General features: G+C 32.0%; 3 protein-coding genes across 6 annotated transcripts; 2 read left to right on the top strand and 1 right to left on the bottom strand.

The window, feature by feature from the left end:
• Positions 1-3,480: 3,480 nt before the first annotated feature.
• Positions 3,481-8,877, bottom strand: LOC137812351 (paramyosin). Of its 2 annotated transcripts, none has more exons than XR_016518804.1 (5): positions 6,937-8,794; positions 6,766-6,842; positions 6,471-6,577; positions 6,151-6,267; positions 3,481-4,291 (listed from the first exon to the last, which is right to left on the bottom strand). XR_016518804.1 is itself a non-coding variant. In XM_068614295.2 (5 exons), the coding sequence occupies exons 1-5, from the start codon at positions 8,281-8,283 to the stop codon at positions 3,938-3,940; spliced, it is 2,007 nt and encodes a 668-aa protein (XP_068470396.1). In that variant the 5' UTR covers positions 8,284-8,877; the 3' UTR covers positions 3,481-3,937. The 2 variants fall into 2 exon arrangements, 1 of the variants encoding a protein (XP_068470396.1); XM_068614295.2 differs by having other exon boundaries at positions 6,471-6,582; positions 6,937-8,877.
• Positions 8,878-13,486: 4,609 nt separating this feature from the next.
• Positions 13,487-18,906, top strand: LOC137812350 (E3 ubiquitin-protein ligase RGLG5). 3 transcript variants are annotated; one of them, XM_068614293.2, is made up of 13 exons: positions 13,487-13,918; positions 14,251-14,559; positions 15,693-15,777; positions 15,857-15,997; positions 16,094-16,207; positions 16,283-16,380; positions 17,340-17,419; positions 17,488-17,593; positions 17,675-17,802; positions 17,905-18,082; positions 18,213-18,269; positions 18,383-18,483; positions 18,566-18,906. In XM_068614293.2, exons 1-12 carry the CDS (start codon positions 13,907-13,909, stop codon positions 18,461-18,463), a joined length of 1,389 nt encoding a protein of 462 aa, XP_068470394.1. In that variant the 5' UTR covers positions 13,487-13,906; the 3' UTR covers positions 18,464-18,483; positions 18,566-18,906. The 3 variants fall into 3 exon arrangements, with proteins under 3 accessions (XP_068470394.1, XP_068470395.1, XP_090155054.1); XM_090298928.1 differs by lacking the exon at positions 13,487-13,918 and adding an exon at positions 13,949-14,156; XM_068614294.2 differs by lacking the exon at positions 15,857-15,997 and having other exon boundaries at positions 13,600-13,918.
• Positions 18,907-21,336: 2,430 nt separating this feature from the next.
• LOC137812349 (glycosyl hydrolase 5 family protein) lies at positions 21,337-24,144 on the top strand. Its single transcript, XM_068614292.2, has 4 exons — positions 21,337-21,933; positions 22,512-22,759; positions 22,887-23,407; positions 23,536-24,144. The coding sequence occupies exons 1-4, from the start codon at positions 21,502-21,504 to the stop codon at positions 24,030-24,032; spliced, it is 1,698 nt and encodes a 565-aa protein (XP_068470393.1). The 5' UTR covers positions 21,337-21,501; the 3' UTR covers positions 24,033-24,144.
• The last annotated feature ends 642 nt before the right edge of the window (positions 24,145-24,786 follow it).

The following is a 24,786-nucleotide window of genomic DNA, read 5'->3' as shown; positions in this document are numbered from 1 at the left end:
AAAATATTATTAACAATAAAATAATAATAATAAAGAAAATTGTAACATGAATGTAGATAGTGAAATTGGGTGTTAAGTATCACTGCCCTTCAAATCTAAAGTCATTAAAGTTGGGGTTCTACTCTAATTAGATAATATTTCTTTTTTAAAATATAAAATAATTTGAAATGAATCATCTACAAAAGTAAAAAATATTATTGCAGTGATAGAGTAGTTTCCCACGTGTATGTAACCAACCTTGTACACTCCAAGGGCTAAGTTAGGTAGTTGGTGTGGAGGACACATGACTATTTTGAGTTTTTATTTTTTATTTTTTTTTAATCAGCCTTTGCAGTGTACCAGGTTACATTTTTATTTTTAACTTTGTATTTTTATTTTGAGTATTTTTATGGTTATAATATTTTTACACACAACCATAATAAATATTAATATTTGTAATAAAAGAAAAAAACCTCATTAATAAAAATACAAACAAAATACAAAAATGTTAGAATTTTTTAAAAAATTAACAAAATTATAAATTTCTATAAATAATTAAAATATTAATATTTATTTTCAAATAAATATTTTCGTATTTTTATTGAACAATGATATGTTAACTAAAAACGCACAGATCATATTCTAATAAATTAATATTTTATTAATAGTTTTTATTTTATTTTTTAATTTAAAATATTATTATATTATTATAAGTGTTTGTTAAGGGTATGTTATTTACTCTTATTAAAGATTTTTTTTTTTTCAATCAAGTATGGATACTTGAGTGCAAACCTTGGTATTTTCAATAAAGTCAGATATCATATATTTATTGAATAATCATAACGAAATTCCCACATCAATACCAAATAATAAAGTCGTATGAAAGCAAATCCAATTCATTACATTGATTGAATGATATTGAATATAATTAAGACAAGATATGAGTATGGTCTATATATTACACTCCCAATTAACATGAATTTAGAAGATAGAAATATAGGATCTGAAGAAAATCAATAAAGTTCCCCATACTTATATGTTCCTTTTCTTCACCAAATAATTAATCTGTTTAAATATAGGTATTTATTACAAAATATAATTAAAAATTCATAAAATAAAAATATTTTAAGTATTTTATTATGATTAAGAAAAGTTTTAAAAGTTATTTATTTATTAAAAAAATACATATGATTGCCATAGTAAAATTATATATTTTTTTTAAAAAAATAGTCAATAAAAATGATAAAATAATTTTTTTAATTGTAAGTGGTGTTGAGACCTAATTTTTTCTTGACAACAACACTTAAGAGTTATCACTCTTTGTTAACTTCAATAAACAAGACTCGCATGAAGTAGTGTTCACATACTCGAATTGTATCAAAGGAGCATATTAATTGGAAACACTAGATGGAATAACCATTCCAATAACCTGAAATGTAGGTCTAATGAGAAATAATAATAATAATAATAATAATGCATATCATAACAACTTTCTTTGTTTATGCTTGAGAATATTCTTACAAATTTGCAAAAGATTATCTAATTATTCTTATAGTGAATCTTTGTCTAGATCTGCAAAGGATTGTCTCATTGTCATAATAACAAATATTCCAAATTTGTAAAATATCGTCTCATTGTTGCCATAATAGCAAATATTTGTCCATATTTATGAAAGATCATCTCATCACCATAATAACAAATATTTGTCAAGATTTACAAAAAAAATTGTCATTATGGCAAATAATATTTGTCATCATATATTTATCCAAATTTATAAAAGGTCGTTCGATTGTCATTATAGCAAATATTTGCCCAAATTTACGAAGGATCTTCCAATAGTCATCATAACAAATATTAATCCAAATTTGTGAAAGATCATTCGATTGAGATAAATATAAAAATTCGTTCGTATTCTCAAAGACATTACCAGTTATGACGAGGTTATCAATATCAAATATAAGATAACAAGTGTAACAAAAGAATAAAAGACAATTATAGTAGTATGTTTGTTTCATAATTCACTAGCCTTATATAACAAGTATGTTTGTTTCATGACTAAAAATTTGTGTGGCGATATGTTCGTTTTTGACCGGTATCTAGTCTTATAGCCTAATGGCTAAATACAAAATAATCATCGATATTCTCAAAAATATTATCAATTTTGACAAAATTATAAACATTGAATATAAAATAACTAAGTATAACGTAAAAACAACATACAATTGTGATAATATATCTGTTTCCGATCTATATCTAGCCTTATAACCCAAGAATTATGGTTAAGGGGTTTGTGTGAGAGTAAATTTGTTTCCAATCAGTATTTAGCCTTATAGCCCAATCACTACGAGGCTAGGAAAACTATGTAGCGGTCGACTAGTTTTGAATTTGTATCTTTAATCAAGTTGGAGATCAGATGTTCCTCAATAATCATAATAAAATTCCAACATGTATGCGAGATTGATAAAGTCATTTAAAAAGCAAATTTATGCAATTACAATGAACAAATTTTAATACAATATATGAATATGATCTATGATTGAAGCTCCATCCAAATTAATATGAATTTATAAAGTAGAAATTTAGGATCTCAAGATTATTGGGATACAATAGGGATCTAGGCGTGACAAGGATGATAACACCTGGAATAAGAGAGATAAACACACTTTAGCTTAAGGTTGCCATAATTTTGTGCCAGAACAATTATTTGTTTTATTAGGTGTTAGAAGGGTGTAGAAAAAGTTAAAGATGTACTATAATATTTTCCTTAAAGTTTAAGGTTGGGAAAAGTCATAACCTGGTTGAGGAACAACATTTTAATTTCGTCTCGTTTGTTTAGAACAATTGTTACGGCAAGATAAAATGTTGGATCTATTTACGTAGAAGAGTAAACTAAAGGTACTAAAATCATAATTTAATTAGTAAAATAGTATTAAATGTACTATGATGGTAAAGAAAATTAAGATTTTGAGAAATGAATATCATTCCAATGACGTTGAAACTGTACTAGTTTCTACAGATTTGATAGAAAATAAAGGAAGGAAAAGCGTGAATCGGTTAAACGTAAAAAATGTCCTGAATTAAATGCAAAATATTCTATAAATTTTGCCTAAAGTATAAAAAAAAAGTCTTACTTGTTTTTTGTTTATGTGAATGGTTCTTGAAAATATCAATCCGGTTATGTAATTCCCTTGCAAAGGATTGATCGGCGAAAACAGTCCTCCGGTCATAAGGTGGTAGGTGAATGGTGGGCCTGGAGGGTGATGGCATTATGAATCCGTTGTCTTCTTCGACAGTGATTGACCGATCCACCTGTTCCTATATAGACTGACTTCCTAGCTATTGGGAAGAGGTTGACGAATCCATAGATCTCACAAAAGCATATTTAATGCTGATTTGCTGAATTTAACTTAATCGACAATTAGAACTTAGGAACAGACCCAAACCAATGTAATAAATATATTCAGCTGATAAGGGTTCCGCAGACACGTATAAAGTATTTCATTGGCAAACAAATCTACACCATTCCATGAGTGTAATGCAATGGCATTGTATTTGTTAACTGTTTTCACGAAATGGTCGTACAAAACAACCAAAATGCAATAGCAAGTTACTCAAGCCAGAAGCAGCAGCAACATGATAGTGCAGGGAAATAGCTCATCTGAAGTGAGAAAACCTCTAAAGCGAAGAAGTGAAGATGCATTTATGTTATAATTAAAATTAAATTGTTTTAGAGAATTTGACCTACTTTAACTCGAGTGAACACACCCTCACTTGTATACTTCAGAGACTTTCTCACTTTACAGGACCCTAATGCTAAACCAATAACCACCGTGGCTGGCATTTTAAGAGATGGTATTCTGATGGATAACTACAATTTGCAACATGAATTTGAAGAAATCAACATAGATACACAAAAGAAGATAAAAAAGAAAGAAAGAAAAGCCGAGACAAGGCCCAATCATAAGAGAGGTTCAGAAAGTTCCATTTCATTAGAAGCCTCCTGTTCTGTAGCAGGTCGCTGCTGAAATCCAACAAAGTCCATGCCAAGCCACTGCCACGGCCAACACACATACCTAGGCCGATTTTGGCTCTTTGAATCTTCCCGGTTCTCAAACTCCTCAAGCTGATGAGTAAGCTCCTCGACTCTGTCTCTTAGTCTGGATGACCTCAAGTCAGCTAACTTAAGAGACTTTTCTGCTGCATCTCTGGCTGCCATGGCAGCAGCAGCTGTCTCTTCTTTGAATTTTAGTTTCTTCTCTGATTCTAACATGGATTGCTTTGATTCTTCAAGTTCCTGCTTAAGTGCTGCCAACTGCAGATTTGCAAACAAGAACATGACTAAGAATATTCAATGACAACATACAACAGTAGAAGTGAAACAAAATCCACCAACTTAAAATGATCTCAGCTTAAAATATCAACATGCTGTAGTTACAGAAATGAATTTCTTAGAGACACCATAATTCTAGAGAGAAAAGGCAGAATCAGACAATGGATGCACAAAAAATTATTCCAGCAAAGGAATTCATGGAAACAAGGTATCAGTACATATAAACCATTCTTGCATTTTCAATTAAAAAACTTAGGCTTGCTTGGTTTGAGAAAATGCTCCAGTTTGAGAAATCAGGAAAAAAAAGTGAATGATATGGTAATAAAGCCTTTACAGAGTTCTATATTCTTTTGCTGTCCCCGTTCTTCTAAATACAACCCTTTATCCCACTTAAGAGAGGCTGACTACATGAATCACACTACATCATTTCAGCAAGGTTAAAACCCAAGACTTCAAAAATATTGTTTAGCATGGGATCTTCCTTGATGACTTCATCCAACGCCCTTTATTTGTCTTCCCCCCTCCTTTTCATAGGACTATAAAACATGCAATTTGACAATACTTTGTGTTCAAACTACCTTAAAGGATTGTCTTTAATTGGTGCTAGTGCTACACCAATATTTTCTTACATATAATCATTCCATATTTTATCGTTTCTTGTATAGCTACACATCCATTTTAACATTCTCATATTTCTCACCCACCTTTCTCTCATATAGTATAGCTGGACATAGAGTAGTACAGTAAATTTGGTCATTATGAGAATCTAGACGACTTTCACTCCAGCCAGAGCCTCCTAAATTGTTCTTATTGGTCATTACGAAAAGCATGCATGAATTAGCTTGCCTATGCTTACTTTTAACCATGCATAATAACTAAAACAACTCAGCAGGTACCATTTGCAACCGTTTTAACATCCAAATGTCTCACTGAACTTGGTCACGTCAACTAGCTACTACTGCAGTTTACGTCATTGGTTAGGCCATTCTCCTTGAGATTCCTATCCTTGAGCCTGCACGATATTCGTGCATTAAATCCAAAGGTTCTTGCATACGAGGGGAACATGTATGGTATGTAATCATTAAGCTTTTGAGATGGTTCATGACTATTAGCTATTAAATTTGAGGTCTATCTGTTTCAAAGTTGGGTAACTTCACCCATGTTCTTCACAGCTGGGGGTCTCAAGTCGGAGTTAAAGAGTGTTGTGCTAGGCCCTCAACAACCAACATAAAAGTTGGCGTTATACCAAACATGTTCTAAAGTAGGGTAAAATTGACTTTGTTGAATGTAATTAGGATGTGTGATCAAATTAATCTAAATCTTTATATTCACATTGGAACATGTGTTTTCAATTGGTAGATGCTAGGATTGATTTTTCAACAATTAAAAAAAGGAGGATAATTAACGGTAAAATCTGACGTCCTCACTTCATCATTGCACAATCAAATTGTTAAAAATATCACATTGATAAGAGATATACCTGAATTATAGTATATAGGTAAAGATAATTTTCATCTTACAAGTCAGTTTTGTGAAGTTGAGTTTGTTTAAAACCCATTTTCTAAGTCCTCGGTATAAAAGGACGTATTAATGATCACATATCGACTAGAAATATAGTTAAACTATAATATATAAATAGTTGAAAACCACATTTTGCATTGTAGGGTTGAATTCAATCTAAATCCATTTTCTAAGATAAGGTTTCAACTGGCACCCAAAATATTGTTAATTAAATTTCGAATGCATTAAACTCTAAGAATATTGGGTAAAATGGAAAAAGCGGTCACATCCTCTACCTATAACAAGCAAGTCTACGAATATTTGAAAAATAGATAACATACCTGTGACACAAATTCCTGTTCAACACCTCTGCCTGCATCAGCCTCTTGCTCTGCTGCCACTTTCCATCTGTTAATTTCCTCTTCAGCAGCAGCGATGTCCATCATTAACCCTTCAATCTATATTACAAATAGCCCAAGTTGGTACTTCGTGACAGAAGTATAAACAATGAAATGTCCCAAACAAATTATTCATGGACTACTAAGGGGTGCACACAAACAACAAATTCTACATTCGACAAAATACATATATATAAAGATAAAAGTGTCAATGATTAAGGAACTAGATCAAATTAAAACATATATAAAACACAATAGCTTACACTTTCATTTGCCACTCTCTCCTTTTCTTCAAGTTCCTCTATCCGATGCATTCTATGGTCAAGCTCCTTGGCCTGAGCTTCTATATGCTGCTTAAGTAAGCTCAACTCTGCCCTTAATGCAGTCAAGCAATATGCAAAGAAAAAAAGTTATGATGTCAACACCACTGGAAATTGCAAACATGCAAGTTCTGCAGTCAACTGTCAGTGATATCAAGGGCTATGATTTCCATTCATCAAATCTTAAACTATATAAATAGCAAACAACTACGTTTTAATTCTATTGTTTGTCATATACCTTAATTCACCCACGGTATGCTTCAGCTCAATGATCTCAAGCTGAGATGCCTTAACAACATCCTCCAAAGCCCCAGCCTGCACACAATGCGTCCATAAAGAATTCATGAAGGAGTCTTCAAAATGCAAACTACTAATTTCATTAAAAACTAGAGAGTAATGGATGCTTAACCAAAGAGTATATTTCATCCTCTTCTTTTTCCGTTCTATCCAACTTCTCATTTGAAGCTGCAACCTTTCCATCTCCAAGAAGCTTACTGAATTTGAAATCTATCCCAGCCTCCCTCAACCCATTCTCTGCAGCTTGAAACAGCTCACTCTTTCTAGAAGATGGATCGATTGCCATCCTCTTAGACAAAGCACTCCGAAGCAAAGAACCAATTTGATCCTTCTCCCTAACCAACCGAGCCACCGTCTCATCTAAACTTTTGATCTCACAATTCTTCTCCTCAACCACATCCTTTGCCTTCTGAACAACAATTTTAGTCAACTCATATATCGACTCCATCCCAGCCAAAGAAGCGCGTATATTCTCCTCAACGTCTGTTTCTTGCGGAACAAACAACGATTCAGATAGCTCCTCAGTGCCACCATAATCAATTATCTTAACAACACTACAAATCTGGTTATGAATTTTGGAAACAAGATTCAACTGGTCAATCAACAAAGGTCTCTGGGATTCTATCCGAGACTCCAAACTACTCAACTTGTCCTCACACTCACCAACAAACTCCTTCAATTGCAAAGCCTCACTTTGCTCCTTAGTCAAATTCTCCGCAACCTCATTCAGCCTCTTGTCCCTAACAGCCAAATCCCTCTCCAAATCCTCAACAATTGAAACCTTCTTCGCAACCTCATCCCTCAAGTCACTAATCGTGGCCTCGAGCTGAGAAACCTCAATGGCAATCTCGTAATTCCGCTGCTCCATTTGCTCCCTGGCCTCGTTCCTAGCCTTAACAGCCGCCTCGTTCTGCTTCAAAAGCTCCTCCACAATCTCGTTCGAGCGCTTGATGACGCCGTACACCACCGCCGCCATGCCAGTGTATTTCTGCGACCGTGGAAGCGGCAGTGCGTTGCCGGCGAAGCTGCTCACCTTCGCCGAGATCTTCTCCATGCCGGTGACAAGCATATGACTCGAATTCCCAATCTCCGATCGCAGCGCGTCGCGTTCCTTCGCCGTTTCTTCTAGTTGCTTCTTATTTTCTTCTAGTTGCTTCGCCGTCTCCTCCTTCTCCCGAACGGCGTCATCTCGCTGGCGGCCAAACTCATCCCGCTTCTTTATGGCCTCGTGAGCCAGCGCCTTCAATCGGTTGAATGAAACCTGCAATTCCGACTTCGTATTTTCCGCGGCAACGCGCGCTTGCCTCTCCCGATCGAGTTCTGCAAGAACCTCCCGGAGTTTCTCGACGGAAACATCGTCCGAGGAGGGAGCATTCGTCTCTAAATGAATCGGATCACCGCCTTCGTCCTCAACGTCGCTGAGCACCGCATCGGCATCTAAGTCGCCGGCGCCGGACATTTAATTTAATAACATATATATGACACAATTATATATGTAATGATAAACCCTAGAAATTGGAGCGAAGCAATATTAGAGGAGTAGCAAGTAGAAACTCGAATCTAATGTGAAATTGTCTTCGGCTATGGCTTATTGTAGCTGATGATTATAGATTGACGAAGAAACACCGCCACAACGTACCTACCAGTCAGCCTCTGAAGAATTTAGGAATTTCCGATTGAGAATTTGTCTATTTGTTTAGAATTTCAAATCAAAATTAAGGGTGTTAAAATAAAAGCATTGGTTATTGATTATTTTGTTTTCTACTTGATGAATGTATAAATGGAGAGAATAAATAAATATATTTTAAAAAGGAAAAGAAAAGAAAGGAACATGGGTGGGATTGGACGAGCCTGATTTACTAAGGATGGTAATGGTGGGCGCCAACCCAGCGGATTGGAGTGATGGTAGGTGGGAAGAACGATAGGAAAGTTGGTTTGCAAGCGAATGAGGACACACACAGAGACTCAATGAGGACGAAACGTGCGTTTGGGGTCAGACTGCTCATTCATACCAAGGAACGAATAATCATTTTCGGTAATCAATATTAGGTTTGATCCAAACATTTATTCGTAATTTCTTTAATTTTAATTTTTAATTATTTTTAATTTTGTTTTTCAATTTCTTTACACAAATTTTATTTTCTTAATTTTATTAAACACAACAAATTGTGCTTTTACTTTTTCTAAATGATGAAGGTTTTATTTCAACAATAAAAAAATAGATTTAAAGACAATATTTACATAATTACAAACTTGTCCGTATTATAAAATAAATATTTTAAAAATACTAATTTTAGAGCGTGTTTGACTTATATTTTATAAAAAAAAAACAGAAAAATTTACCAGATATTTTAATAAAAACTCTAAAAAATTAGTTTCTTACTATACCTATATAAAGAGGATCTTTTTATAACCGTTTTTTTTTTCATTTTATTTTTATAATAATCTTTCATTCTATTAAATTATTTTTAGTAATTTCATAGAGAACCATAGTTAAATAAAAAAAATTCTCTTGGTATAATAACCATCTCACATCCCCTTTCCATCCTCTCTACTAACTCTCTCCAATTTTTATACATATCTGGTTTTTTAATATATATATATATATATATATATATTGTTAATCTTTTGGATAATAATTTTATGATGTAAATAATTGTTTTTATACAAAATTTCTCAAAAAAAAAACATTTATTTAACTATTTTCGTTATTAATATATATATATATATATATATATATATATATTAAAAAACCAAATACATATAAGTGGATGATAAAAATAGAAAATAAGGATCTATAGATATTGTGGTGAAAAAAAAAAAACATTGAATCACCAGTTTCATATTTATTATATTAATGTTCCAAACTATGTTTATATTTTTATTCGTAGCAATTTGCATTAAATTATAATTTTATACCAATAATATAAGTATGAATAATGATATTGTTTATTTATATGTATTTATTACATGAAATCAATGTTACTGAAATTGGTTAAATATTATGTTTAAATCTTTTTTATATTTTAAAATATTTTTATTTAAATTAAAATTTTATTCAGGTTTTTTAATTTTAACTTTTCATTAAGTTTTATATTTTTAGTTACAATAATAAATTTATTAAATATTTTTTGGAATGTTTATTTAAATTAAATTTTTATTCAGATTTTTTAATTTTAATTTTTCATTAAGTTTTATATTGTTAATTACAATAATAAATTTATCAAATATTTTTTGGAATATGTATATTCTTGAAATATATACATATATATAATCGAATTTTGAATAAATATATATTTTTATACGCTATTGACTAATAATAAAATTTTAATTAGCACTTAGATTTATTTAATTAATATTACTTATAGTGAAATGTCCCCACTATTTATCTTAAACAAAAGAAAAAAAATATAGTTATACCTAATTTGGAGTTGCTAAATTAGATTCCAAAATTAACTCTCAATTTAACCTATCATTAATATCATGCCTTTACATTCATTCATAATTACATCACATAAATTCTTAATCGCAAAATACTAATAAAGATCAAAACTCATTTAAAACCCACAAATGATCCTAGTCAAACAAAATCAACAATACATTTCAAAGTCAGTTAATTTAATAGAACTACCAAATTTGATTATCATCAATTTTCATATGCAAGGATTCCCATTTAACACATCCCCAAATTACCAATTATAGTGAAAAATTTGAACTTTCTACCCCTAAGATTTTTCTCTTTAATAAATAAGAAAACGTAAAAATTCAAACATAAAATAAGACTCATATATCACTTTTCTAAACAAAATAAATAAACAAATTATTTAGAATAGAATACTCTTAAGTATGACAATAGTTTTTACAAGTTCATAATAATAAAATCGATAATAAAACTTCAAAATAAAAAAAGTTTAAACTTTGTTACCCACCACCTCTTCCTACTCATCAAAATAAAATTCACAAATGTATTAATACTTTTTTGTCTCACATAAAACCCTCAAGTATAAAGATGGTTAGGATTATATGAACCAAATCACATAAAAAGAAGACTCTCACAATCCACTCTCAACTATAGTGAAATCTAACAAAAGTTTGTCAAATAATACAATATTGTACATGGTTGCCCCTCATCCCACCAAAAATTCTTTATTTGAAAATCTCTCAGGTCAAAAAATAAAAATCATAGAGACCTTTTTGCATATAGTCACATCCATTCTTAAGAAAAGATGAAAGGATGTAACATATGCACACAAATGCATGACTTGTTGTATATCATAAGTAAACAAGCATAACTTGACTTTTGAATTTTCATCTCAAGATATAATTTTCCATACACACATAAAGTTCATACACGATGTTACATCTCTTAAGTTTTAGGTATTGCCTAATTTATTTTATCCTATCTATAACTTTTATAGAGTTTAAATACAATATTTATAGATATATTAATCCTATCAAGTTGATTCCTATCTTATTTGAAAGATAATGCAATTATGTACAATTTTTATATTTACTTTAAGATCCAATTTCGTTGTTTACTATATATATCTAAATAAGGAAGAATATAAATATGTATTCTAATCTTAACAACTTGACTTTGATTATTTAAATGATCATAACTTAAGTTCTACACACTATTTTTATGTGAAACCAATGTCATTACTTAAATAACATTTAGAGTTACAACTTTTATGAGCATCAGTTTTCTTAATTTAGTACAAAATCATAGATAAACAAGTTCATAATGTTTTAAAGTAAACTACTCTCTTCAACATGTTTTCCATACCCTACTATGTCATCGATCACACTTTTACGAGTAGGGATGGCAAAGCAGGGTGGATTGGCCCGCTAAAAAAAATATGCGCAAGTTGTCTATTCTAACTTGTTGGTCTGCTCAGACTTGTCCCGCATAACCCCAACTCGTGCAAGCCAAGTGCGGGACGGGGCAGATTGGCCCACATGACCCGCATAACTTAAAAATCTAAAAAAAAAATCTGCACCCCCATATTTTTTTTAGGCAGTCTCATATCTCACATTAGAAAATTTTTACACTCATATCTTATTACGCATGTCGTGAGAATAATATTGTGAGATCATTTACTTAATGCATCTAAATAAAAATAATAACTAAATTTATTTAATTTATTTATTAATTTATTAAAAAAAAATTCTTATGCAATCTGATCCACAAGTATGTAGATCAATCCTTATGTGTGACAAACTTATATAAAAGAAACCAACCGTCATCTCTACCTAAAAAAAATCTGTAATGTAATTTTAGGATGCGAATTTCCCACATTTTAGTTGGAATAAACACATTCCTATAGATAGATATTTAATATATTTTGTACACCAGTATCTCTTCTACACCAATTAAAATTATTTATTATAAATTATCAAATTTATTTTTATCCAATATGATTCTAACATATTTAATTGATAAATTTCAAACTTCAAAATTTTAATTGTTTCATACAGTACATAACACAATTTATATTAATAAATTTCTTAATATAATTTAGTAAGAACACGATAATTTAATCATAACTAAAAAAGGTTAATAGCAAGACTTAACACTTTCTTAAAGTTAAATGCGAAAATGGAAGAGACAAAGGGAGGAAAAAAGTTTGTGTTAAAAAGAAGGAAGAATAGAAAGAGAAAAGAAGAGGGCGAATGAATGATTTGGCTTATTAATGAAAGATAAAGAAACTCTTCTCATGTCTGCCTTTATTGTTCTGATTTTAGTTGGAATAAAATTATTTATTATAAATTATCAAATTTATTTTCATCCAATATGATTTTAACATATTTAATTAAAAGATATAATTATTTGATCATATTATTTTGAAGATGAAAGATATAATTGTTATTGTTTAAATTTGTTATCATATTATTCAGAAGATAATATGCAAGTTAGTTATATATTAATTAATACATGTTAATTATACAATAATTAATAGTTGTTGAGAATAAAAAAGGAACACCCAAGAGTAATGATAGACATGTTGAACAAAATGTCATGTTGTTAGTACCTCAAGATAAGTGGTTCTAGGTCGTTTTTCTGTTATGATCAAATGCTCTCCTGTTGAGATTATATTATCGAAAGTTGTTCACAGGATATCTATAAAAAAGATTTGAGATCCCTACACTATTTTGTAAATACTAAGACTTAAATTGATTTGATATCTCTAGTACTCTCACTGAATTTTTCAGGAAAGACAAATCAAAAGCGGAACTCTCCATCCAGTTCACCGAGATCAACCCATCCAGTCCACCGAGGTCAACTAGCGAGAATAAGTAAATTGTGATCCTTGATTTTGACACTCACGTTATCATATTTTTTTTCTTCTTCATAAAAACATTAAAATACTTTTTAGTAATTTTATTTTAAAAAATACGTGCATATTTATTACCATATATATAATAAATGCTGGTGTTTTTTTAGTCCCCACTCACCATCCTCTCCCCTTAAAACTTTCCTTATCAAAAAGTAATTTTACGAAAACAGTTTTAATAAATTTTTTGATTATGGATGGAGTTTAGTTGAAGAGGCATTTCTTGGAAGTTACGTCCTTTAGAAAAATGGGACCCATGAACATAGCAAATGTGTTTCGACATTCCATATCAGCGCGTAAACACTTACCTGACAGAGTCTACGTTACAGAGAAGGATCGAGGAAAAACACAAAGTAACTTCCACTTCCTCTTCCTATTTAACCAACGAATAAATAAATAGGAAGACAATTTCTTGTCTCAATTTGCTAACTAACATCGTTGAAAATTCACAAATACATAATCACTTACTTAGTTCTTTCTTCCACTAAACTGTTAATTAATTCTCCTGAGTATGATTTTAATCAAGGCTTCCCATAATTTAAAATAGAAAAGCTTGAAGGGGTGTAGTTGACTTGACCTTACTAGTTTAGTTTTCTTCTAGGAGTTTTCTTAATTCATTGTCCTATATCCCCTATTTAGTTCAACAAGGAGAAGCTATTCTAGGTTACGTGATTAGCGTGAGTCTTCAACATATCCACCGTGTTGTTAATTCTATCACAATTCATTTGCAAATCTTGCTTGGAAACAATGCTTCTAGAGGTATGGAAAAACTGAATAGAGTTTATGTTTATTACAGCATTTGTGGAAAAAGATTGATAATGGTCTGTTTCATTTGATTCAGTCATCACCATTCTTCCTTAGTTTGCGACTTTTATTTTCTTGGTCTACTCTTTTATATTTGTTTTTCTTTCGACATTCATATCGCGTTAACCAATTTTATGATGCACCATTCAGTTTTACTTTCCCGGAATTTGTAGTTTGGATAATTTTGTTGCTGGTAAAAGTTGTATGGTTTTGATTTCTTATTCAGTGAACATATATATGTGCGTGTTGGGTTTTTAATTTGACAATTAAGGTGTTTGCAATTGTAGCTGGAGACTTGGACTGCTTTGCTTGTTTTGTTTTTGCTTGTGTTGATTCTAAAGGAGTCGATCATGGGAAGTAAGAGTTCGAAAGTGTCTGAAAGAAGGCATGTTTCATCGTATGGATCTGGTGGTTCTTCGTCTTCATGGGATAACTATGGATACCCTCAGACACCAAATGCTTATCCACAACAAAACATTTATCATACGCCTATTCATAACCGTGTCCCCGCTCCATTCCACGACTATTCACAGCCAAAAAGGAGGTTGGATAGGAGATTCTCCAGAATAGCTGATGATTACAATTCACTGGATGAGGTATGTTGTTTTTCCTAGGTATAATTGTGTGTGAGTATATGAACACTTTTCATGTTTGGTCTGTTTCCATCATTGACTTTTGTATTTGGTAAGAAAGAAGGGACAGGGACCTGGGGGTTTGGGACATGATGACATTGACTCGAACTAGTTCATATCTTCCTACCCTTTTCAGAAGATAATGTGAACGGCGTCATTTTAAAAGTTAAAGTCTCACCAGTCAGCACAAAGGGAGGGGAAAAAAAGACAGGGAATTAGAATCTTTTTTTCGGAAATCAGACTTCAATTTTTTTGCTATGATAGTCCACGTTGAAAATCGAAATATTCTAGCTCTTACGTCTCAATAAGGATTCTTTGTAACAATAAACACGCGAAGTTCCTCGTTTTGTTATATGTTATTTTTTTCTCACAACAAAGGGTGTTAGAATCAGTGTCAGAGCTGGAACATCAAAAGGATCTTAGTTGGGACCTTATTCAAGAAAAATGATAATGTATATAAAAGGCTGAATTTTTGAAAAAAAAGTCTGGCGAGACCCTTGCTTAGAATTGTTGCTGTTTTTTAGTCTGAGAGTAAAACCTTCATATACACTTCTACCCTTTTTTTAACAAGCCTTTATACTTCAGCTGATCTTGAAACTTGGCATGATCTTTAAATTAAAGCCTTAGAATATAGTTAAACAAGTTCAGCTGCAATAGAGTGCTGTTTAAGAGACTATTGTTTCTCGTTTTTACTGTTCTTGACGAAAATGTATGCATGATTCAGCAGAACGTCTCATAATTTATTTTATAACAAAGCAGTATCGATGTTACCAGTGTCTGATTTGATCACACATGGTTAAGAGAAAACTTTGTCAGTAGCAGTACATTTTTCCGGAACAAACTAGTCCAAGAGTGCGACAAGGTTGGTTTGAGAAAATATTTCGTTGAAGCTTACTGTAGCTTGCCTTAGTTACTTTTTTCTTTTCTCATATTTAAATATCCATAACGAAATATAATGAGTAGCATTTGACAAATTATAGATCTGCCAATATTGCTATCCTTATTGGTTGTTTCGCTCCCAAAAATTATAATTCATACAGTTACAACTCACAGAACGAAAACCTTATTCTGTAAAATGATGAAATATTTTCACACAGGTTACCAGTGCTCTTTCACACGCAGGACTGGAATCTTCTAATCTCATTGTTGGCATTGATTTCACAAAGAGCAACGAGTGGACAGGTTTTATCTCTTATACATGTATTGATTCTTGGATTTCTTGTTTGTGGTACTAAATTGCCATAATTCACTTTGAAATCAGGCAAGAGGTCGTTCAACCGAAAAAGCTTACATCATATAGGAAGTGATCATAATCCTTATGAACAAGCAATATCGATTATTGGGAAAACTTTAAGTGCTTTTGATGAGGATAATTTGATTCCTTGTTTTGGTTTTGGAGATGGTAGTTCCCGATATAAATCTTGATGCTTTTCAAATTGCTTGTGTTTCCAAATTGCAAACTTGATTGTGTTTCTTTCTTGTCTTTTTTTCCTCCCAGCATCAACGCATGATCAAGATGTCTTTAGTTTCCATTCAGATGAGAGTTTCTGCAATGGATTTGAGGAAGTTCTGTCAAGATATAGAGATATCATTCCCTGCCTACGTCTAGCAGGTGTTGCCTTCACCACTAATCTTAGGTAGCATTTTTTAATCAGGTTCAGCATAACTCATTGCATTTATGTGACAGGACCCACTTCATTTGCTCCTATTATTGAGATGGCTATGACTATAGTTGAACAAAGTGGGGGCCAATATCATGTCTTGCTAATAATTGCTGATGGACAGGTATATTTAATACATTTTTCATATAAAAAAGAACATTCATTTATCTAGTTTAAATATGTATCAAATATCAAATACTTCATTGGCAGTTGTCACGCTGCCTTAGTGAGCATGACTCTTAAGTATCACAGATAAAACAAGTAAAATGTTATAGTAGTTTCAACAGCAAATTTTGTTTGGCTAGCATTGTAATAGATAACAATAATATCTACCTTAAGACATCAATATCTTGCCATTGACAAGGCTGCAGAAGAAAACTGATAATTGTTAGATTAGCAAAATGTGTCTGAATTACATTTGTTCCATACAATATTTAGCTATGATTAACTGTTAGATGGATATATCTGAATTAGAGCTGAACCTCAGAAGAAATACACATCATTGAACGAATAGTTATACCTGGGAGGTTATTAGAAAAATTACGTTTTAGAAAGTGGATTTAAACTTAACTCAATTTCATAACAGGTGAGGGTCACACCTCACTTATATATGATTTTGTAAAATTAAGTTAAGCCTGACATTACATTCTAAGATGAAGTTCACTGCGTATATCAAGAGGTGCTGGACCTTTAATAAATATATTGTTGGTGTTTGGAGCTGGAAGTAATTCCATCTGTCACAACTTTCACTGGGATTCTTTTTGGACTGTAGTTTGGATTGTCAAAGACTCTGCTAGCATGGGCAGGTCTCCTATGCTATCCCCCTTTTCATCAAATTATTTTAGCCAACAAATTTGGTCTCGTAGAAAAAAAAAGTTATCATGCATCTTCAATGGGTATAAATAGTAGTAGTGATAGATGAAATATCTATCTTTTGATTCATATATAAAATGTCTAATGTGTTCAATTAGTATGAAATGCCCTTAATTTTTGCCAGTGCTTCAATATGTCTAGAGTAATCTTTTACCGTAGGCTTTCCTTTTTTAAGATCTGAAAAAATTGATACTTAAAATTTTGGCACAGGTGACCAGAAGTGTTGACACTCAACATGGCAAGTTAAGTCCCCAAGAACTGAAGACAATTGATGCAATTGTAAAAGCCAGGTAAATTTTGTTGTTTTCTCTCCTTAGGAAGGGCCATGCTGCATTCTTATACTCTCTTAAAATTGCAGCGAGTATCCGCTTTCAGTAGTTTTGGTGGGGGTAGGAGATGGACCGTGGGAAATGATGAGGGAATTTGATGATAACATTCCAGCTCGAGCATTTGACAATTTTCAGGTTTGGTGTAATTCACTTGGCCATATTTACACTTTACTATTTTTTCCGAAATGTGAATATTTTAGTTTTGGCTGCATGTAGTTTGTGAATTTTACCGAAATAATGTCAAGGAGCGTAGATTCAAAAAGAAAAGAGACAGACTTTGCTCTATCAGCTTTGATGGAGATACCTGCTCAATATAAGGCAACTATAGATTCTGGCATACTGGGGTAATAAATGAATCTTATATGGAAAAATATGGCACTTCTAGTCTATTGTAAAGGTTTTTATTGGGGTAATAATTGAATTTGCATCATGTTTTCATTGTATAGTGCACGGAGGGGACATTCACCGGACAGGGTTCCTCTGCCTCCACCTCACTATGAGAGGACTTCTAGCAGCAGCATAGCATCTTTTCGTCCAAACAGTTCTCAGCAAAGTGCACCTGCATATTCTGGCTTTGATAATGTTAACACGGCATCATCTTCAGGTGGCTTATATGATAACAAGGTATTTAAACCATTCTTTTCAACTTGAGATGTGACTTTCATATAATCCTGACACAGTTTAGCTTTCATCTGATGTTTCTGTCACTTACAACAATTTAACAACATTACATATACACGGTTAATTTTTGCAGGTTTGTCCAATTTGTCTTACTAACGGGAAGGACATGGCATTTGGTTGCGGGCATCAGGTAACATGTTGAATAATATGCTAAAACGATTCATCTTGAATGTAAGACTACCAATAGGACATACTATTAACTTTTCTCCTATTGTTATTTTGTCATTTCCTCAAATGGGGCAGACTTGTTGTGAATGTGGAGAAAGCCTCGAATTCTGCCCCATATGCCGAACCACAATCACTACAAGAATAAAGCTTTACTAGCTAACATTGCATGGGAGGAGGTTAGTTACGTTTAACAATGTCATTGAATGAGTGCTTCATCGATTTAACACGTCAAAAACTAACCTGATGCATCACTGACAGGTAGCAAAGATAGGAGCAGGGTTGGCCTGGATCAAGAAGAGAGGTTTTTTTGCCTTGTATTGTACATATGAAATTTGTGCGTTTGAAAGGTTTCATGTTTTGAAGCCAAATGCTTGTAAAAAGTTACTTGGGATATTTTTATGTATAATGTTTTAGTTTTCTTCTTCAGTGTAAACTAGGTGAATTTTAGGGTGGACTGCAGAAAAGCTGGTTCACCCATGAACTATTAGTTTTTTTATTTTGTCTTTATCATTTCACTTGGCTGTCATTGATGAGCAATAGTTTACCTTGCCACAAAATCACCATAAACAGCAAAATCCAAAACAATATAACTTGTTGAAGTTTGGTCCCCTTTACTTCCTTTTTCTTTCAAAGCGAAACCATGGAGTGCACGCAGCACACATATTAAGTTGCCATTGAAGCGAAACCATGGAGTGCCCGCATCACACAGATTGAATTGCCATTTTCTGAAAGAACGTGGCGTAAGGTTCCCTCACATCACATACCCGATTATTACTTCTACTTTTATCCGTTACTTCTTCTCCCAATTCTTTCTTTCTAAATCTTTTATTGCATTAAGATAAGTATAATATCTAAAATGTAGAACTCGGGAACAGGAATCTATATATTATATAATTATGAATTATATAAATTGATAATAAAGATTTATTGGCATAAGTATGTTCCAGATTATTTTTGAAACAGAAAAATGTTTTCATGACTGGTTAAAAATGATTTGTTTCTTATTTTTATAATCATAATAAAAATTTATACAATAAATTTGAGTTTTTAGAAAATTAATGTATTTTTTCTTTTTAAAATTGTGTTAGAACCGTACTAGAATTGTCAAAAATTCAACAAATATTTTTTTAAATTAAACACTTCACAATACAAATGTCGGTGTCCGATATGAGGATCCCACACCATTTGAGTTTGCTTCCATCTCAATCCACCTGAAAAAATGAATTGCAGGACACTTTTATACACTCACAATGCAGTATCATACGTGCCTGTCACTCAAACTATTTTCTTTCTTTAACGGAAGAGAGTAATGGCAGATATGGTTTGATATTACAAGTAACCATTTAAATTAATAAACAGTTATTTTGCTTTGTCTTTCATGTAATTATAATATTAAGATGCAGCATCTAGGGTGAAGTTAATTTTACTCTCCTAAACTAAAAAAAATCATTGTACTTTCTTCAATTCAAAGTGTATATTTTAAAGCTTTAAACACTGGATTTTTTTTTAAATTATGTTTCGCCTTTTGACAGTAATCGAGATATTAAAATAGTATTTTTTTAGAACCAAAACTGAAATTATTTAAAATATCAGACTAAAAATGTAATTAAACTAAACAAATTTATACTAATAATAAGCCAACAATATTTTCCTAAGATTAATAGGATATTAAACAGTTTATGGATAGAAACACGTATAATGGAAGACAATAATATAAGTAAAAAAGTTTCATATTAAATAGAAAAAATAAATTTGAACAACATATGTTTAATATATATTTGATTTTGTCTCTTCATCTTGTATATCTTCAGATCTTCATATATATTGGACCAGTGCAATAAATTAAAAAGAATAAATTAATTTATTTGAGTTCCTTAAGCAATCTACTCAAATTTCTTTGCTTTTGCTAATTTATTTTAATACAGTGTCATTTTGGTCTGAAAGGATAGTTATATTATTGATTTCAACTTTTATTTTATGTATAAAAACTGACTTTTTGTTGTATCATCAGTACAAATTTAATCATCTTAAGACAGTTTTCAGCAAACTTATTCTGTTAAAAACAAATTTTATATATATATATATATATACACACACAATACACACACAGTCAGAGCTATTTTAGCTCTTACACTGATATTTTTTAAATTTCTTTTACTTATTGTCATATAAATAAAGATTAAAAAATAAAGCATTATATTTTAAGATATTTAAAAAATTAATTATAAATATATAATAAAAATTAAATGAGTAATTCCACGGAAATTAAATTAACAATTAGCACTGAACTTAAAAAGCCACCCTATTCACCATGGAGACACATAGGAATTGAAATCTTCTATATTATCGAGTAGCATTCAATATAACTATAAAGGTTAAAAACATTGACACCAAATAGGAACATATAATCCATTTGTAGGAACAATAAATTAAATTCAATGAAAATTATATCTTTTTTTGGATATGTGGCAATTAAACACTTGTCAGAATTTATAATAGAGACATTATCACGTGTGTTTATGTTCACATTTTCAGTGAGATAATAAAACAATAGTTATCATATAAAATAATGGTCATCACACAAGCACAATATAGATAAAATTATAAAAGACGTACACATAAAAAAAATAGTTATCCAGATTATATCTCGTATTGTAATATCAATATGTAAATGCAATGCTTTCAAAATTTAGAAAGTATATATGTAATATAAAAAAATAATGTAATCATTTAAAAAAAAAGAGACTCGTATAGAATTTTAAAGAGATGTATATAAAATACTAGATTCACGATTTATTACAATATACATCTATGTGGCAAAAAAAGTCCACAAGACACTTTACACAAAATAATATATAATGAGAAGAGAAAAAAAATTATTTGATAAACAATTTTTATTTAGTATTATTATTTTAAAATATTTTTTTTTATATTTGAATCTAACCATCATTCTCAACACGTGTTGAGAATAATTTACAAAAATTATTGCTTAAAAATATTAAATAAACTTAACTATTAATGGATAAAATAGCATTGTGGCTTAAACTTTAAAACTCATTTTTCGGCACATCACTGATCCCACATCATATATAATGGGTTGATCCAACGTGCAGTGAATCTATCTGTGTAGTGCAGAATCTGTGCGCATGCCATAGGCATAGAAGAATAATAATAGTTACAAAAGAAACAAGAAAATGAATAGGTGCTGGTCCTGCACTTTGCTCATCAATTGTCTCTCTGCGCTAACAATATTGTTTTCTGGAGGCATAGTTGAAGTTAGGCCCGTGGCAGCGACGGGTCTTCCACTTCGCACGGATTCCCGTTGGATCGTGGGCCAAGATGGGCGAAGGGTGAAGCTAGCGTGTGTGAATTGGGTTTCCCACTTGGAAGTTGTGGTGGCGGAAGGGCTCAGCAAAAAGCCCGTGGATGCCATTTCGAAGGGAATAAAGTCCATGGGCTTCAACTGTGTCAGGCTCACTTGGCCCATTCTTTTGGTGACAAACGACTCTCTAGCTTCTCTCACCGTTAGAAGCTCCTTTCAGAACCTCGGCCTCCTTGAATCCGTCGCCGGTGTCCAAACCAACAACCCGTCGATCATCGACCTTCCCCTCATCCAAGCTTTTCAGGTAAATTATTTTCAATTTTTTGTTATTCCATTATTTGCTTAACCTAACCACTTTCTTCACTATTATGGATCGCTCACAGTCCTTATCTTCTTAGCTATTGATCTTATCAGAAATCATGTCTTGGCGCGTATTTGATGGCGATTGACTTATGACGGTTTTGATGATAAAGTAGCTACCTCCAACTAACTTCCTTAGTAATTGCCTTCTACGTTGGGACACATTCTTCAATACAATAATACCTTCTTGTTTTACCTTTTACGTCAAATTTTTATAATTTTTCTCATATATTTGTTTCATAAAGAAAAAAAAAAGTCGGTGGTTAATCTATGAGGATTTTATAAAGAATTTAGTTTTTTTTTTTGTTAAAAAAATCACTTTTAAAAGTTTTTATAAAAAAATAATTCAGACATATATTGTTGAGTTTTTATTTTTACTTTATAATAATATAATTTTGTTTATATTTCTTAGTTTCTTAGTTAGGTAAGTAGAAGTCGCTATCTCAACTAACTTTGAATTGCATGAGTTTCTTTTCTTTATGCTTGAGTTGAGTGTGGAGGACATTTTTGTGATGGTTGTAGGTAGTGGTGAAAAGTCTCGGGGATAACGATGTGATGGTGATATTGGACAACCACATAACTCAACCGGGGTGGTGTTGCAGTAATTCTGACGGTAATGGGTTTTTCGGTGATAAATATTTTGACCCAAATTTGTGGATGTTGGGTCTCACCAAGATGGCCACACTTTTCAATGGGGTCACTAATGTGGTGGGCATGAGCTTGAGGAATGAGCTCCGAGGAGCCAAACAGAATGTGGACGATTGGTACAAGTAAGTCAAAACAACCACTACTCCACTGCTTCACAAATTACAAGTGAGGGATAATCGTGTTTTAGATTAAAAGAACACCATAAATTGAAAGAAAGAAAAATCTAACATGTTGTTATATGAACTGCAGGTACATGGTGAAAGGAGCAGAAACAATCCATGCAGCAAATCCAGATGTTCTTGTGATTCTATCGGGCCTAAATTTTGACAAGGACTTGTCATTCATTAAAAAGCAACCAGTGAATCTGACATTTAAGGAAAAACTAGTATTTGAGGCTCATTGGTATGGTTTTACTGATGGTGCAGCTTGGGTGAATGGGAACCCAAACCAAGTATGTGGACAAGTGGCTGGAAATGTGATGAGAACCTCTGGCTTCTTGGTGAACCAAGGATGGCCACTATTTATTAGTGAGTTTGGTGTAGACTTAAGAGGCACCAACGTGAACGACAATCGCTACCTTAGCTGCTTCTTATCCGTGGCAGCTGAGCATGACTTGGACTGGGCATTGTGGACACTCGTTGGAAGCTACTACTTTAGGCAAGGAGTTGTAGGAATGGAAGAGTTTTATGGGATTCTTAATTGGGATTGGAACCAAGTTAGGAATGCCAGTTTCTTAAACAGAATCTCTTCCCTCCAACTTCCATTTCGAGGTATTAAACCATTGATGCCATGCTTATCTGCTAACTATACCATATCTAGAGTATTATTTATATTAATACCAAAAGTGTTGGGTTTGTTTCATGAAACTTGAAATGTATTTGTGTTTTACAACATGCAGGTCCTGGCATAACAAAGGGCAATCCATACAAATTGATATACCATCCCTTAACGGGTTTGTGTGTCATAAGAAAGACATTACTGGAGCCATTAACATTGGGTCCTTGCAATTTATCTGATGGTTGGAAATACACACCCCAAAAAATTCTATCAGTAAAGGGTACTTACTTCTGCATTCATGCGGAGAATGAAGGGATGGCTGCCACACTTGGGATAATATGCTCAGATTCTAACTCTAGATGGGAAATGGTCTCAGATTCCAAGTTGCACCTTTCCTCTAAACTTAGTGATGGTTCTGATGTATGCCTAGATGTAGATGACAATAACATCATTGTAACCAATGCATGTAAATGCTTGAGCAGAGATCATACATGCGACCCTAGTAGCCAGTGGTTCAAACTTATTGACAGTGGAAGGAGGTCAATCTTCACAACCTCATCATCATCATCCATGCTAAATTCAACGGACCTTTTATCCAAACCATTGAGCTCAATATAAGTAGCTTGAACTTGGACACACACATACACCTCCATTTAATATTTATTTTTTCTTTTCATCTCTCTCCTCTTGTCACATCATAATCTTATAAATTTATAACTTTCTTTCTCTTTCTATGTGTGGATATCAGGTTTTGGATTTACATGAACCATTTTCCTATTAATTTTTCTAGCCATATTGTATTCATAGAAGGCACTATGGGCTCTTATGTTATGTTTCAACACTGAAGCATTAAGCATATTCATTTGTTTAGAAACCAATATCATTATTTGGTGTTTAGGGTTTAGAATTTTAGTGTTAACTATGTATTAAAAAAAGTAATCCTTACATACACACACAACACATCATATTTCTAAATACTCTCTAAAAACGCATATTATCGCATATATTTAATTGCTCATTTTCACTGTCCATTCTCATTTTTCAATAATTATTTTCATTGTCCATTTTTAGTGAGAAGGACAAATAGGCATTACAAGAAAATTTCTAAAAATATCTAGAATTTACTAACATATAGCACTTTTGGCTCAAGGGAGCCCATGTTATTATATGCAACATGAAATCAAGATTAGAGTATATACTATGTTAGAGAGAAAATATTATTTTAGGATATGGTCATCACAATATTTCATGTCTATGATAACGATTGTATTTATGTAATAAAGAAACTGATACATTAAAAGAGACAACATTTTTGGTATAGTTGTAGTTCAGGTAATGTTAATAACTTTTTTCAATTTTTAGGTAATTTTAA

This window comes from Phaseolus vulgaris, chromosome 2 (assembly GCF_051622355.1).
Source record: "Phaseolus vulgaris cultivar YP4 chromosome 2, ASM5162235v1, whole genome shotgun sequence".
NCBI lineage: Eukaryota > Viridiplantae > Streptophyta > Magnoliopsida > Fabales > Fabaceae > Phaseolus > Phaseolus vulgaris.
Note: the sequence above shows the minus strand (reverse complement) of the source record. Positions and strands in the feature narration are given on the sequence as shown.